This window comes from Podarcis raffonei, chromosome 13 (assembly GCF_027172205.1).
Source record: "Podarcis raffonei isolate rPodRaf1 chromosome 13, rPodRaf1.pri, whole genome shotgun sequence".
NCBI lineage: Eukaryota > Metazoa > Chordata > Lepidosauria > Squamata > Lacertidae > Podarcis > Podarcis raffonei.
The window spans coordinates 22416630-22434054 of record NC_070614.1 but is presented as its reverse complement, the minus strand read 5'-3'; the positions used below and the strand labels follow the sequence as shown (position 1 = coordinate 22434054).

Genomic DNA, 17425 nt, shown 5'->3' with positions numbered 1-17425 from the left:
AGCAGACACACGCACATCCCACGTGGGAGTATTTACCAACATTTTCTCCAACACAGATTTATCTCCTGCATTTGCAGTAAAGTGACTACAAATTTGGAAGAAGATACTGGATTTCTCAAAAACAGGGCATATAGTCTCCCAAACTTGGAAGTTTGGAAGGCTTTTCTTTGAATGTTTTTTTCTTTGAAGAAAAAAATATTTTAATCAACATAGCCTTTAAATAACTTTTTCTGAAACCAGATGATGATTTACATTTGTCAAGAACTGGGGATTTCACCCTAAGAAATCTCAAACATCCTCCCCAAAATGCTGTGTGGGTGGGTGGGTGTATATATAACATTTTCTCAAAAAAGAGAAGCAAGATTACTTACACAAAGGACAGGTGTGAGATACCTCTGTCATCTCCTACCCATTCTCTCAGCTCTCACAGAACAATTAAGATGAAATCTAGAGAGGAGTTCAGCATGTTTTCAAACCAGCTCTTTGTTTTTAAGGCCTCTTTGTGCCACCTCAAAGGAGAGATGAACCATTAAGCAGCAAATACACACCAGAATATCCTATTGCTGTCTGGTTGCCCTAAAGTCTAAAGTTTAGGTCTGGAATTCAGACAAATGGCAGAGGTTTACCTCCCTCAGCACCTTTGGAAAGTGAAGAAAGCAGCCCTTGCTCAGCCATGGCACAATATTTTTGGAATGTCATGCTCTCTCATTTCAATTGCGGAAATCGCTATAAGCCCCTATAAACAGAAGGTGCTTTAAAAGTACAGGCTGTTTATGACCTTACAGATTAAAACCAGCACTTTAAACTGGCCCCATAAACCAACTAACAGATTTATAAAATTTGAAACCAGATGAGATTTCTGAACGCCATTCAAAGGCAGCTACACATAGAATATTTGCACTAACTTAATCTTGATGTCACCAGAGCATAAATATTTGTAGCACCATCCTTTTTTAGGAAAGGGCACAGTAGGAGTACTTCCTGAAACTGGTAAGAATCACTATTGACCAACACAGCTACCTGGATAAAAAGATAAAGGTAAAGGGACCCCTGACCATTAGGTCCAGTCGTGGCCGACTCTGGGGTTGCGGTGCTCATCTCGCTTTATTGGCCGAGGGAGCCGGCGTACAGCTTCCAGGTCATGTGGCCAGCATGACTAAGCCGCTTCTGGCAAACCAGAGCAGTGCACGGAAATGCCGTTTACCTTCCCGCCAGAGTGGTACCTATTTATCTACTTGCACTTTGACGTGCTTTCGAACTGCTAGGTTGGCAGGAGCAGGGACCGAGCAAGCTCACCCCGTCGCGGGGATTTGAATCGCTGACCTTCTGATTGGCAAGTCCTAGGCTCTGTAGTTTAACTCTGGATCCAAGAACTCACCACCTAAAGCTCCCAAATATCTCATACGCCTTGTATCAAGTCAGCTTGGAAAAATAATTTTGGAGTTCTTCAGAGTATGACAATGATACAACATCTCAACATCTCATCTCTGTACAAAGCAGAACATTGTGTATGTGTTTTTTTTTTAAAGTACAGCATGTTGGGGGTTACTTCCAGTCCCAAAGTCATGGGAGAAAACCAGTTTAACAAGTAACCTAGTGTCACCATTAAATTGACTATTCACTCTTGTCCTGACTCCAGATATCCTTTGAATAAGTCATTCCCAATAAAGATTCCTGAAGGATTCCACTGTTAGCTTTCTTTCACTATGAAAGCTGTCCATTCATTATTATTCTTGTTTCTTTATGTCTCAATCAGTTACTGATAAATAAGAGCCCCCATTCTCTTGTCCCATGATCGTTAAGTCAAAAGCTTAACAATTTCTTATCTTATCTATCTTATCTGTTACTTTGTCAATCTGTTAAAAAAAGAGTCCTGCTTGTCACCTGTATTTAACATTATTATTGTAGTATGCCTGGGGGGGGCGTTTCAGGGGTTGTTACTGCTCCTTACTACTGTAACTTTCAACACCTAGAGATTATGGACAAGATAAGGGAATATTTCAAAGAAAAAAACAGCAGGAGGCAGGAGAGAAATGTAATACAATTGTCAGCAAATGGATCACCTCAAATTGATCCTGTATAAAGTTAATTTTATTGCATTGCTCACTGGAGTAAATAAGAAAAGTGTATGAGAAGAAATCAGTCAGAAATGTTTTATGTGGACATTTTTGTAAGAAGCTAGTAAGCAGAAATTCAGAAAGTGTGGGCATCAACAGGAAGATAACAACCCAGAGTCAATGCTGTGGGGTGGCAATCAATGGCAGCAAATCATATGGGAAACAGTTATTCAAGTGATGGATTTATTGCCAGAATTTGGTCTTTTGCATTTTTCGGGGCCTGTTCAAATGGAGCTTTTACTCTTTTGTTTTAAATGTATATCCCACTGTCAAAGCCGGACAGAGTCTCTCACACCATTTCCCAATCAACTTAAAAAATATAAAGTTATTTTCCAGGGCTTTGCTGTGCTGATTCAATGAATCTTAGCTTAATCAGTTGCATATCTGCATGCACCAGTTATCTGGTGACCCACATGGCAGGGTCAGGCAGATAATTCAGTCCACAATATTCTGCACCATAGACTCAAACTGGTTTATTCATTCCCTCTCTCCAGGGAACTCTGGAACCTGTAGTTCTTTGGAGAAGACTACAGATCTGTGGTGAGTCTTTAGGATGGACAGGCAATCAATGTAAATAAGCAAACCATAACAATATATACTCCTAGGATATCACTTCCTGCACTTCTGGTTTTGCAGCTGCATACATAACTGACAACTCAAGAAGTGACAGTACTGTATGCTCAAATGTCCAAAAAAGGGAGAGCTAAACTGGAATAGTGGCTAACAAACTAAGGTCCCCTCCAGTTGTTCGTTCTATTGTGCAGTCATAGTGATTTGTGTTCAGGTCACATGCAATCCCATTTTCAATACTGTTTTCATTCCCAATTGGTGCATATTCCATAACTTTTTGCTGAAATCCCATAACTTTTTATACTACCAACCTTCTGGGGTTTTTTTGTTCCAGTTTAGCTGTGCCCCTCCAGACAGCTATAATGCGGTTGCATTGCAGTAATTAGAGAAGCACCGAAGAATATACTAAAGGTACCCCTGCCCGTACGGGCCAGTCGTGCCCGACTCTAGGGTTGCGCGTTCATCTCGCTCAAGAGGCCGGGAGCCGGCGCTGTCTGAAGACACTTCCGAGTCACGTGGCCAGCGTGACGAAGCTGCAACTGGCGAGCCAGCACCAGCGCCGCACACGGAAACACCGTTTACCTTCCCGCTATAAAGTGGTACCTATTTATCTACTTGCACTTAGGAGTGCTTTCGAGTTGCTAGGTGGGCAGGAGCTGGGACCGAAAGGCAGAATAATATACTAAAGCAGAATAAATCTACCAACAATGCATTCTTCTTGCATCTATACCTCCAGGTAAAGGGCAGTATATAAATTCATAATAATAATAATAATAATAATAATAATAATAATAATAATGTTGTAGAATTTACTTGCAATAAAACTACCAGTTTGGAGGGACCCACAGGCTTCATTTGTTGCTGTCAAACAGTAGCAAAATGGGAGAGATGGAATGATTTCCTGGGGAGAAGTAGGTGGGATGAAGTGCTGATCTCTTATTGTTCTCACCACTTTCTCCCTGAGGTTGCAGTCCCCTCCCATGTCCCATCCTCTTCCAGCTAGGCCCATTACTATTATCAAAGCCTGGCTATATTGGTTGCACCAGGGCAGGAGTCAGCACCAGTGGCTGATGTCCAGGGTCCCACACAGCCGAATGAGAAGTAAGCCCCCACAAAACAGCCTATTTTGAAGGAAGTGAAGTAAAGCTCCTTTGTGAGAATACTGACTGAAATATAAAATTGCCTAACAGCATCAGTGCAGAGAAAGGCAACAGGGGGAAATGCTTTGTAGGTAGCAGTGGGTTCAACACATACCCCTACCTGCCCTTCTCTTCTCTGCTGGAAAGGGTAATGGAAATGTGATCGGCTGTCAAAGAAAAAGGTCTGCTGTCATCATGTGAGTTCTGCATTGAGAAATAATGATTTGTCCATTTTTTTTCAGTGGAGCAGACACTTGAATATGGGTTTTTGTTATCCATATCCAACTCTCTCTTTCTCTCTCTCTCTCTCACTCACACACACACACACACAGAGAGAGAGAGAGAGAGAGAGAGAGAGAGAGAGAGAGAGAGAGGGAGAGAGAGAGATAGATCTGTCCCATCAGATTTCTGCCTGGCAGCAACAAACAGCTCACTGAAGCAGATTAGGAGTTGTTCAGATCTATCCAATGTCTTATTCAAGAAGGCTCATGAGTGATTAGAGGAAGAATGATACTAGTTTCTTCTGCATTGTTAGTATTTTATGGAGCTGGCTTGATGTTTTATTACTTTCTCATTGCTAATTTTTATTGTGGTTTTATTGTAGTGTTTATGTTTTTATAAGTGGTAAGAAACTTTGAGAGTCCATTTGAGCTGGTGGTGCAGTGTATAATTTTTGCAGTTAAGTAAATAAAGTTATTTTCCCCATAGTTGGGGAAATTATTCAGCACTGTGACAAATTATGATCGACGTGGGGGAGAGCTGTGTTCCCTATCACAATTCATGTCACAGGGAAAACATAACACGAGCCTCTAGTTTTGTTCAATTACATCCCACATGACAATAGTAGCAATGGCAGCTTTATCAGAGTATAAAACCCCAAAATACTACACTTCGAATGCCAAGGTATCTATACAACAGAAGTGCTATTCTGAGGGAAAACATCTAGATTCCATGCAAAAATTACAAAGTGCACATTTTATAACCTTAAGCAACACATACACTGCCCAGACTTATGAAGACGTGAGGTCAGATAGGACAGGGCTGCAAATAATAAAGGTATCATTGTCACCCAGTCTGATGAAGAAGTAAACTAATAGTAGCAACAGGTGCCCCACCCCCCAAATCTGATGATATGCACAATAACCTCATACACCAAAACTGTATTAGACATACTTCTTTCAGGATCTCTCTACCAAATGTTGCCCACACAGGCAAAAATCTACTAGTTTATGGAACAATTTTCTGATATAATTTTAGCATATAGAATGAATGCAATTTAGGAAGTTAAAAATGCAGACGGTATTAATTCACAAGGAAAAGAATAAAGATAACAATCCACCACAGAACAAGATACAGCTTCCCTGAAATGAATGCAGGACCATTACTGAGTTCTGGCACAGGTCCCATGAGAATGTCTTGGTAGGGTGTGTCCAATGAGGGGCACAATGTGAATTTATTTATAATTCAATTGTTTTAAAAAAGAATTTTGACTTTGAAAGCAAGCGGTGATAAATCAAGAATTCACCAGCAACAACTATAGCAGACTGCCATGTCACTTCTCTGCATTTCTCACCATACCATGACTCTAGCAACCAGGTCTGACATGCCACAATCTTGTTTACACAAAGTCCATGTCAACTAGCTTAAGAACCATGGAAAAAGTGAAGGCTTTGTTGGCTGGCTTTACCAGTGCCCTGTGCAAGGACAACACAGTGGGGGACAGCTTTCTATCCATGACCATTCAGGCCAGGTTCAATGAAGGCTAGTGCTCATCAGCGATTCCCTGGCCAAATGAGTGACCTGTCTCTAACTAGACCATCCACAACTACACACAACTTTGGGCACAAGTGACATTTGGGCCCTCTAACCTGAGTAGCCTCAGATATGCAAAAGCCTTTGGAGCTTTCCATTCTTGAGTTTTCCTACTCACATGGTGTGAGCAGAACACAAACACCTTTTACTGATTTACAACTAGATGTGCTTTATTTTTAAGATTCTACTATTTTCTGTTTGTGCTTGAGAAATTTTGGTGCATGCTTGAGAGTAAAATAACTGTGACACGAAATAAGGGCAAGGGGTGGAGGTGAGAGGAAGGCACAGAGGGTACAGGGCATTCGATGAGAAGGTGGCTGGTTGCCTCTGGCTCTGAATATTTCCACCAAGCTGCTAAGATGGTAATTGCAAAACTAAAAAACCGTAAATCTCAATATCTATTTGCACAGCTCATTAGCTAAAGGCCGCACACTCTACCAAAGAGGAAGGCGGGAAAAATAGAAGAAAGAGGAGCTTTAGCACCAAGAACAGTTCGGAAGTTGCTATGGAAACCAGGCCTTCACAAGAGGCTTAGCAACTCCAGCTTAAAGTCCTGCTCTAAACTGTTTGCCCTGTTGGCATGTCTGCTTATACTGCCAAAAAGGTTAAAACTACATTTGGGGAGGTGGGATCAAAATATTTTTAGATGATCTATATACCTCATTCTCTTGTTTCTTCTCTTCTCCCCCTAAACATAACATTATGTCAGCCGCTCAACCCACTATGCTATCAGGACAGCGTGATTTACTATGTTAAAAGGCAAGCCCTATATCACCCCATAATGAAAACATTAAAGTTAATGCGTCATAAGTGAGGAATTTATTACCATTAACTCCAATAAACAGTTATAAAACACCCGTCCTTTCCTGTCCAGAAGACGCAGGACTTCATTAAGCTCAACTTACTTTGCTCAATCTTCACTAGACCGGTCATGTGTGCTTTCGAACTGGTCACCATTTATTGTTAAAGCAGACTAGCTCATTTTCCAGGGGAGTGAGGAAGGCTCAAAGCGCCTCCCCCCTGCCTCCTGTATTCTCCATTCATTTTGTTCCACAGGCAGCTCTGAGCAGACGGATGGGAGAGAAAAGTTCACGCGACGCGCGTCTCGATGGGCTTATTTAAACACTGCTGAAATATATGCTCGACGAAAGCTGGCTTTGCCTCAACCTGCAGGCCATTACTCAGAGAGGGTTGATGTATAAGTAATAACATATGGGCAAGCTGTGTGGTGACACAGTCGGCGCACTGGCTCACTTCAGGGTGTCTTGTGGTCTAATATTTGCTGCCAGCACCTGCAAGCCCAAGACACAGGAGTCCTTGGGGTCCAGGGATATAGCTCTCAGTCACTGTAGGAGGTCCATGAATGAGAAGACCCATTCTCACACTTCCATCAAGGACTTCTCAGCTCTTGATTGGTTCACACCATGTTCTATTATCATCCCACAGTTTGGGAGCCATATAAAAACACCTAGACACATACTTCAGATTCTGTCATAAAGAATCTGCTGGTTACTTACTACCAAAGTCCATTTTACACGATATTTTTTCCAATTCAAGTCCAGACAATATGAAATTATGATCAATTGGGAACTCCATACAGGTGGACACATATCCTTAAAAACTCAGATTAAGAACTATACCAAGAAGTACTTGCTAAAACATAATGGATGAAAAGCAACAAAGTGTTATGTAGCACCTTAAAGACTAACACATTTGGACGAGAGTCCACTTCATCAGATGCATGAAGTGCAATCGTCAGCTAAATGAGGCATATATAGAAGATATATAAGTTGGAGTTAAATGGCAATTAAATGCAAATAGTACAGTCTGAACAGTCCGATTTGCACAAAACTGGAAAACTGCAAAAGTGTGTGATGATAAGTTCCAATTGCCCAACTGTATTTGTTGGAAAACTTCCTGGGCAAAGAATTTAACAACAACAACAACATGTGCATGTGCAACATATTATGTACTGTAACTTAAGGATGGGGAAAGGGAAGATAAGAGTGTGATTTGGGAATATAAAATAAGAAATACCAAAGACTGTGGCCAACAAGTGTTTCATGCATGATTTGTTGCAGGTAACTTCCAGACTCCTGCTTCCCTGCAACAAATCACACCCTCTCCCTGCTGCTATGCAACTGTTCAGCATCTCATCAATGAAGAGAACTCCCAAAACTTAGAATCAGTTTCATTCTCTGTGTTGTTCCCTATTAAGGTTATGCTAGCATGAAACACTTCTTGGTCACAGACTTTGGTATTTCTGATTTTATCTTCCTTTTCCCAATCCTTAAGTTACACAATACAAATAATTCCAGATGATTTTGGTGGAAGTCCAAGGTAATTTAGGGTGAGGAGGTGGGGCAGGGTTAAAGTCAAAAGCTACCACAACCAATGTGCCATTTTTCAAGTGGAAACAATAGTAACATGGAGATATATAGGTGTCATCTGGCCCATAGGAGGTGGGGGCTCTGCTCCTTTAACCTCCAGTCATGTCACTCAGGTGACTTCTGCCATCTGAGATATTTTGACTCTACCTTGCCCAAGGGATGAGCCAGACTACTGAAGAGAGGATGAAGGATGCCTGCATCTGACCTCACCTCTGCATTGTCTCATGACCAGAGACATAAATCAGACATTTACCCCTCCCTCCACAGACCTGAGTGTCAATATTCGTGAGAAGGTGGAAAATATTAAAAGATTTTGCCAACAGATTTCCCTCCTCTCCTTCCTCTTTTTTAGTACTTTTCTCTCTCCTTTAACTGTAGAGCTACATTTTACATAAATAGTTTTTCCCCAACACCTCCATTTGTGCATAAAATGTACAAGACAAGAAGTCCAACAACCTGCTTCCACTTTGGAGAATTTTAGAGCCATTGAGTTGGAAAAACTGCTTCCTTTCTGAAATATGAGCAGTGCTGGGGCGCAAGTCTGATGGGAATTCACACCCTCTGACCTGGAAGACATTTCCTCTAATGACACATCTGTTTGGGGCTAGTTGATGTTACTCACTAAAGGAGGAAAGGAACTTCATATAATCCAGAGCTGAGTGCTGTCACTGAAAACAGGTGCCGGGACTCAGCCCTGGTGAGCGAGCCCGGGCTCAGATTAAGTGTTAGCTAACTGCTGACCTCCTTGTAAGTGCTCAAATCCTTTGCAAGTTTGAGAGGGTGAACAGGCACAAATCCATTGTGGGACTTCCTTTTCCTGTGGTGGCTGGTAGCCCCTGGACCGGGTAAGGCAGTGTGGCCAAGGAGGTGGCTGAGCTATTACACCCCAGCTAGTATGGCCAATAAGCAGGAATTATCGGAGCTGTAGTTCAACTACATTAGCCACCTCTGTTTTGAAGTCTGATTGGTTTCAGTAGAATTAGGTGCACAGCAATCTTTATAATCATAATCATAATCATAATCATAGTAATTTATTATTTATAGCCCACCCATCTGGCTGGGTTTCCCCAGCCACTCTGGGCGGCTCCCAACCGAATATTAAAAACACAATACAGCATTAAACATTAAAAACTTCCCTAAACAGAGCTGCCTTCAAACGTCTTTAAAAAGTAAGATAGTTGCTTATTGCCTTGACATCTGATGGGAGGGCGTTCCACAGGGCAGGCGCCACGACCGAGAAGGCCCTCTGTCTGGTTCCCTGTAACCTCACTTCTCACAGTGAGGGAACCACCAGAAGGCCCTCGGAGCTGGACCTCAGTGTCTGGGCTGAACCACGGGGGTGGAGATGCTCCTTCAGGAATACAGGACCGAGGCCGTTTAGGGCTTTAGAGGTCAGCACCAACATTTTGAATTGTGCTCAGAAATGTACTAAGTTATGACAGCATTGTGTCCTTTTTTTTTTTTACTTCAAATGTTATATTCAGTCCTACCCCACTTACTCCCAAGTCTCATTGAACTCTTCTGTGAAGACATGTATAGAGATGCACAAGACAGGAAGAACTTATACTAAAATATCCAAAACAGAAGAAAAAAGAAGAAAAAGAGCTCTAAATATTATACTCACTTACATGGGGGTAAATCCCACTTAACTCAATAGGATTACTTCCCATGAGACTTGTACAGAATTGCATTGTTAATATTAAATCCTTTTTCAAGCCTGGCCCAATCATTGTGTCTCAACCTAATATACCCCACAGGGTTTTTGTGAGGATAAAATGGGAGAACTTCCTGTATTGCTACCCTGAATTCCTTGTGGGAAAGGCAACATATGAATCTGATAAGCTATGTTTTTGAGGGTCCATTATGGGGATAGGAACTGGGCTCTAATCTTTGTACAGCCATGAGGCTAATGAGCCAGGCATTATTTGGTCAGGCATTTTATCTCCTTCTAGCCTACAGTACTTCAAATGGTTGGTGTTATTGTTATTGTTGTTGCTGTTGCTGTGGTAAGGAACTGTCCAAAGCTCCTTGTAACTAAGGTGGAATTTAATGCAAAAATAGAGCCATCAAGTTTGTGTAAAATGCAACATTTTCATTACTGTGGACTGAACTTAGTAAATCCTTGGCAAGGAATCCTTACACAATGCTTTAAAAAAATTAACATATTTATATTTTTCCAGGAAGAGGTAGACAATACTCTTTAAATAAACATCGGAGTGTGTGCAAAAGAAAACAGGAAGGAAATGAGGAAGGGATAAAAGAATGTTAGGCTAAACATAGGTTCTCCCTCTTTAAAAATTGGTCCTGATTTTTCTTAACCCTCACCCAGCAGTTCTTTACAGTTAAGGCTGCAATCCTAATGTAACTAACCTAGGAGCAAGCCCCCTTGAATTCAATAGCACCTACCCTATGTCTGACATTGCAATTTACTTTAAACTGTTTTTAATGCCATATTTTAAATTATTGTACGCTACGGAAAAAAACCTCTTCTCTTCCAAAAGCCTGGAGACAGAGGTACATCTTCATCCTCACTTCCCTCCTGAAAGTGTATATCACTGAAGAAAGACAGATCTCATTGATGAGACTGTTACAGAGTTTTGGAACTGCCAGTGAATAAACCCTACTTTGGCCCCCATCATGTTAATCTTGTCTCTCGTTGGGACTACCAGGACGGCCTCATAGGTTGATCTTAAAGCAGTGGTTCCCAATTAGCTAAATATTGTGGACCCCCTACTTTTGAAAATTTTGATATCTCGTTCTAATTTTTGTTATGTCAGTGGTGACATGGACCCCCAGGTGGGTTACATGGACCCCCTGGGGTCTGCAGATCGCCAGTTGGGAACCACTGCCTTAAAGTGTCTCTCTAAAGTTGTTGTTTTCAAGTCCATTAACATGCTAATGATTTAGTTCATTAGAGCTGAAGATGGTGAAAGTTTCTGGCTGATGTGATCATATAAAGAGATCTGGAGTTGAGCCATAGCTCAACTTCAGGAAAAGGGAAAGTGCATTTTAAATACGCACTTCCTAGCAGAAGGTCATAGCTCAGTGGTAGAGAATCTGCTTTGCATAAAGTAGGTCCAGGTTCAATCTCTGGCATCTTCAGGTAGGACTGGGAATGCCACCAGTCTGGAACCCTGGAAACCCATGGCCAGTCAGAGTAGAAAACACTGAGCTAAATGGACCAATAGTCTGACCTAGGATAAGGCAGCTTCCTATGTTCATTTGGTACTTCCAGCCTCATCCTCTTACCATGACAGCTTGGTCATGTGACTAAGTCATCTACTGGTTTTGCACTTGGCTTCACCCTTGACCCCATGTTAACCATGATATTATTTCTCAACCTACTTTCAAAAACCTTGTGATGGCACAGTAAAGAAACGTTAACAATAGTGAGCATGTATATAGAGCTTACAATGATCAAACTTCTGTATATATAATATGTTGTAGTGATCTTTATAATAAACACCTAAGGTAGATTGATATTATTATCCTCATATTATAGATGGAAGGCTGAGGTTAAGAGCCTAGCCTAATGGCTATACTAGATGTGATCTGGTGCACAATTGTTTTAAAAAACAAGATTAGTCAGTAGGGGAGTAAAATGGATCGGGGCCAAGGTGTGAAGTGGGGAGGGGTGTTACTCCTTTGTCCCAACCATGGTCATGACTGGAATAGCACTCCTCCATGCCTGCTATTCACAATGGGAGGAAGACTCCCATTGGAGTCATGCCTAGTGCCTGTGTGAATAGCATCTTATTGTAGTTGAAACTCTCATTTGCCCACCACAGTGGTGGGTCTTTCTAAGAGCATGAGATCCACCAGCTGGGATGACAGGAAGCTTGAAGGGTGTTGTGTGTGTGTGTTTTTTAAAGCAATATTTCACTATGCTTTCCTTTCTACACCTGCTTCTTTCTTGGGCTTTGTAGAGTCTGGCATAAAGCCACACCACAGCTGTGAAGTTAGGAAGCCTTCTTGTGAATCATATCCCACTCTAGCAAAGGAAGAAGGAGCAGTAATCTTTGTGTGGGAGAGAAGGGGAGGAGGTTACTAAAAGCCCCTGGTGTTGGGCGATATGTGGCTATTAGATAAAAGTGCTTTCCATTAGCAGAGAGTGAGAGTTTTGCTAAGTGCAGTTTATCTGTTAAGGACAGAATCATAACAAACCCTTTGCAGATAAATGAAGTAACTATTTCTGCTCACCTCCCTGCTGCTCCACGATCCATGGCATCCTCTTGGAATTATGGAACAAAGAAGAGGAAGGGGGGGAGCAGCATCTTGAATCGCAAAATAGAAAATTCTAAGAGGATCTATTGAATAATAGAAATTCTATGATAAGACATCCAATATTCTTCTAGAACTATTTATAAAAACATTTATTTATAATAACGAAGATGACTATGATAAGAACCAGGCATGCAATCACATTAATTCAATTCTTGCTCTGTCAGAATCTTGGAGCCCTTTATGAATGACAAGCTCAGTTCTAACTGTTGATGGGGTGCTATTTCAGAACAAGCCTTAATCACAAAATTCTGCTCAACTACTAATTGCCATCTGTCCATCTCAGGAGACCATGGAGGAGTGAGCCTTTGGGAGTGAAGTCAAACTGTTGAAAGGTTACATTACCTGCTGTGGCTGTAGAGACTGATACAGGAGAGACATGTTTTGTTGCAGCTGGGACAGATGAAGGTGTCTTGTGCTGCTGCAGATGCATCATGACATTTCTGGTCAACTAAGTAGAGGTCATCCATAAAACTCAAATGACTTGATTTTGTGAAGCAGTTTTCTAACTCTAAAGGTTTTTTAAAGATCAAAGTAAGATTAAGGGTACAATCCTATGGTCTCTGGCATGCCATCCTATGGCCACGAAGAATATTGTGGAACACCTTCTCAACAGGAGGAGTAGGAGATCCATCTTTGGAAGTTCCCACCCCAGGCAGAGTGGAGAAAAGGTACCATTACTGGTGCTTCCCTGTCATTGAAGCTCTGGAAATTGAGAGGGCAGAAAGGGAGCACGCAGTGGAGGTTTTGTATCCACTAGATCCATTCTGTTTCCTCAGAATGGGGGTAGAGAGCACATCAGCCCTGGGACTGGAATACTGACAAGAAAAAAATCCTCTCTTCATCTTCCACTCAGCTGGTGAGAGCCTGGTAGGGCTTAGGATTTGGTGCTTCACCTTCCTCACCAACTCTCTCTCTCAACATGGCAATAACTTGTGTGTGCTCGTATGTGTATTTGGTGGGCATGATTTAGCAAAAAACTTAGGGGGTCTGTGGGGCTTGCAAATTTCATTAAGGACCCCTCTGGCCACTTCTCCCATCTTTTGAGCACTGCTAGCATCCAGTTGATATCATTCCCAGCCTTGATTTCTCAGATCATGACCCAGACTCCTCAATGACTGAAGAGTTGGAGGAGTTCACAAGCCCTGAAATTTCAGGAGGAACCCTGTATGGAGTGCTTCCAGAGTATTCTCTTGAGTGGCCCTTGGGTGGGTTCCAGTCCAATTTCCAGCCTGGTTTTGAGGATCTGTGTATTGTCCTTGAATCCAGGTATTTGATTTGAGCCAGAAGTCACATTTCCCACACCTCAACATCAATGTTTAGCCAAACTAAATGAGAGCTGAAGTTATCCTCAAGAGCAGTGTACTTCCTTGTGAATACCCTATTCATGAAATATGCATACCTGGAAGGGGGAAAGATGCATAACTTCTAGGCTTCTGCCCCTGCATAACTCAAACCTGAGAAATCAAGTACTGCCTGAAAACGGCTTTAGAATTATAGCCAAGCACTGACAAGTAGCTGTACTTTGTGTGTTTCTATGATACCATCAAAAAATAAAACTGGGAGGCTCAAACCGTTACATATACCTTTTGTTTGTACATTGTCTCTGTTATCCTTCAAATGTTACAGCAAAGGCACAACCCAGACCCTGAGATTTTTCTTTCAAAGAACCAGTGTGGGTTGTGGGAGAGCTGGATCAGGACAGTGATGTTGGGGGAAGGGGACTTTAACTTCCACCCTCACAAAGTTCTATTCCAAATGGGGGGAGACAGGCATGTCATGTGCATGGGATGAAATGCTCTCATTGGGGACCCCAATTCTGACCACAGCAGGACACAGAAGGTTAAAGCACCACATACCATGGTTCCTAACTGGCTGAACCTGCATATCTCCATGCCGGCTCTTTTGAGAGAAAAAAGACATGCACTTAAGGAGGGCAAACCATGAGATTCATGTCATGTGTTGTTTGGTCCTCACCTATGGATCTACTTGTTAGTTCTTGCTATAATGCTGGGAAGCAGTCTTCCATGGGCACTGAACATGAATCTATCATTCTAAGACCAGGATAATGCTGACTCTCACAGCTAAGAAATGCCCAGTGCCCAGAGTAGAGAGCAAGTTCCCAGTTGGCCCATGAATAGCAGAAGACGCAGCCAACCTGATTCAAATTCTTCTGAAACTTGTCATTGACAGCCAGAGTAGTATACTAGCTAAGAGAGTGACCTTTGAAACAGGAGGTCTCCGCATCCTAGCTCTGCCAAGGCCCCACTAAACGGCCCAAGGCAACTACAATTTCACAGCCTCTAAACCAGCTGCAAAATGGAGAAAATACTACCTGTTGTAAGGATTACGGATGTAATGTATGTCAAGCACTTTGACTACTCAAAAAGTGTTGTATTAATTGCTTATTTTCATCCTCCTCAGATGGCTGCAAGCAAACCCCCTTTTCTCATCTTTTTGCTGACAAGGACATCATTCATCACGGTATTTCTAAAGGATTATCAAGAGACTCACAGCCTGCTTACATGACTCTGGAGAAAAAGTGTACCTCTTATCTTCCAGTAACAAAAAAAAGGGCAGCAGGGCTTGAGGAAAGGGCAGCCAACACCTGCAGGAGGTGTGTCTCTTGCCAGCTCTCATTTCTATCCCCCAACACTTCTGTCTGAACCATTTCTGCCTCTTCTGGGTGAGTAGATCGGGGAGGGAGAGAGACAAAAAGTCACACATGATGGATTTGACCACCTTAATTAATGTAAACAAGGCAAAGTGGAACATCAAATAATGTCTTCAGCTGCTTGAAAGACAAGAGGAGTGGTGAAGGCAACACTGAATGAAAAGAGGAGGGCTTTTGATGTGTGGGCCAGCAGGTCCCCAGTTTGTAAATAAAGATGGCCTCGTATCGCAGCTTATCCAAATATTTTCATTTACCATTACAAGCTGAGAGAAAAGGTTGATGGGCTTGGACTCTTCAACTTTCAGCCTTCACCCTGCAGCCCTCAAGGGAGGAGAGAAAGGAAATAGAGGAGAGAAACAGAGATGCACACAAGTTGTTCCAGTTCCCCATTTGCACATTGTAATTGCTTCATATATAACCATTTCAACATGGCTGCCCAAGAGCATAAATTGCCCAGAGTATTTCCCAGTTTAGCATAGGTTCTGGCCCTTCAGCAGCCAAGTCTATTGTCATTCTTCTTCCTCTTATTTGGCGATCACTCGTAGCCGAGTAAGATTGTCTTCCATAAACACGGTTTTAACAATGAGTCCCTAAGTGACTGTGGTGGCCAATTCTGGATCCACACGTCCTTCTACAGTGGGGACATTGGTTTCCAGGCGGGAGTTGATCACAGTGTGGATTTGCCAACCGTGCCTTCCTCTTAGCAAGTTTCTCCCTTGCGTTTCTCTCTTGTCATAGCATCCCCTGGGCCTGGTATGGCAAAGGCTGAAAGAGTCCAAGCCTGTCAACCCTTCTGACTGCTGTTAAAGAGGACTGCTTTAAATAAGGCATGTTGTCCAAATCAGCTCACCTAAAAGCTAACGGGAGCTGTGGGGGGCGGTGACACATCTTAAATAGGCTGCTAACTAAGGAAGACTGCTGCCACACAATTTGGCCACGAGCCAAGCCAGTTACAAAACTGCAAGAACCATCATACTCATGCACGCTCCACGTTCTCCCTGCTGATCAGAATTAAGGATACCAGCCAAAGGGCAAGGCATTATACAGCAGTCTATGATAAACTTTGACAATACTTCTCCTGAGGTAGTTAATAAATTATGTTACCTTGGATCCATGGTGACTGACAATTTATCACTTAATTTGTCACTTGCATCAGAAAAGAAACTATCACTTTAGGCAGATTTACAAAGTGGGCCTGAAATAATACTAAACTAACCATCAGAACAAAGATACTGACCTAACAGTCCTGTATCTGTGGCACCTTGCTTATATATGGCAGCATGCCCCAGACCATCATTGGTTGCCAAGAGAAGGAAACATCTTCCATCTTGGGTGTTTATGTCATATCCTTGGCATTTCCTGCCAAGATAAGATCACCAGTGCAGACAGCCTCACCAACATTAACCTGCCAAACACTCGTTTTCTCTTCTGAAGCTGGCTGTGTTTGGTCTGGGAACTTGCATCGCTTGCAACAAGAAAAGGAGGTTGCCCCATTGTCTTGATAGAAATAATATTGCAAATGTGATCTCAGAGGCCTTGAGACAAATATCAAATTGTAGAAACGTCTTACAAATAACAGGAACACTGTGTGTCACAGGCTCTGGTTGGCACACAAAAGCTGTGACATGAAATGACTCCTACTGCATGAGAACAAGGGCAGATATATGAAGAAGAGTGGCAGTCATGATTTACTTGCTGAGAGTTAATTGTGACAGGTCCTCCTAATCTAGATTGGCCTCTTTGCTTCAGCTACCAAAATAAATGTATTCTGATGTAATCCAAGTCATTCAGAAGAATATTTCAAATATTGTCTTCCCAAGGTAGATGGATGTCAACAACATCCCACAGAACCCTTAGTAATTTCTAATATAGGCAAGTAATATCTTGGCAAGGAGTAAAATGTGTCTACTCTGTAACACCTACCATGCTCTTGGCACTAAATAAATCAATACAGAGTTGGTAGCTTCTTTACTAATGTTGAATGCTCATGCTTTGATTGAATCTCTCTCTCTCTCTCTCTCTCTCTCTCTCTCTCTCTCTCTGTGTGTGTGTGTGTGTTTGTTTCATGTTTCATTCTCTCTCTCTCTCTCTCTCTCTCTTTATGCTTTTCCAGTTTTCTGACTACACATCAACTTTTCCTATCATACAATGTTTCTGTGCAGACTTCCCAACCCAACACACTGAGGCATTCTAGATAAACTTTGTTCTTGCTGTATATCAATTACTTTGTCCACCCTATTTTCCCTCTTGCATTCATTTGTTGCAATTAGCTGTTGCTCATAAAGTTACCCCTACTTGAAAACTGATTTTTATTATAATATATTTTTAAATACTCCCCAAAGCATTCCCACTCGTCCTTTATTTGTCTGTCATTCTGGTTCTTTATTTTGGCTGTCAAGTTTGTTAATTCTGCAAAAAGTTCATGCAGCCATTGTTCTTTTG

At 42.0% G+C, this 17425-nt stretch overlaps 1 protein-coding gene across 9 annotated transcripts in view; it reads right to left on the bottom strand.

Moving 5' to 3' along the window:
* Positions 1 to 17425, bottom strand: part of SKAP1 (src kinase associated phosphoprotein 1) — a 333813-nt gene that overhangs the window by 119448 nt on the left and 196940 nt on the right. The window contains exon 1 of one of the 9 annotated variants that reach the window (XM_053362282.1): positions 12229 to 12271. The exons of 7 other annotated variants lie outside the window; for them this stretch is intronic. In XM_053362282.1, coding sequence (XP_053218257.1) covers positions 12229 to 12256 — 28 coding nt within the window. In that variant the 5' untranslated portion in view covers positions 12257 to 12271. Of the gene's footprint in view, positions 1 to 6543; positions 6940 to 12228; positions 12272 to 17425 lie in introns of those variants that run through there. One more of the 9 variants, XM_053362278.1, reaches the window with a different exon arrangement.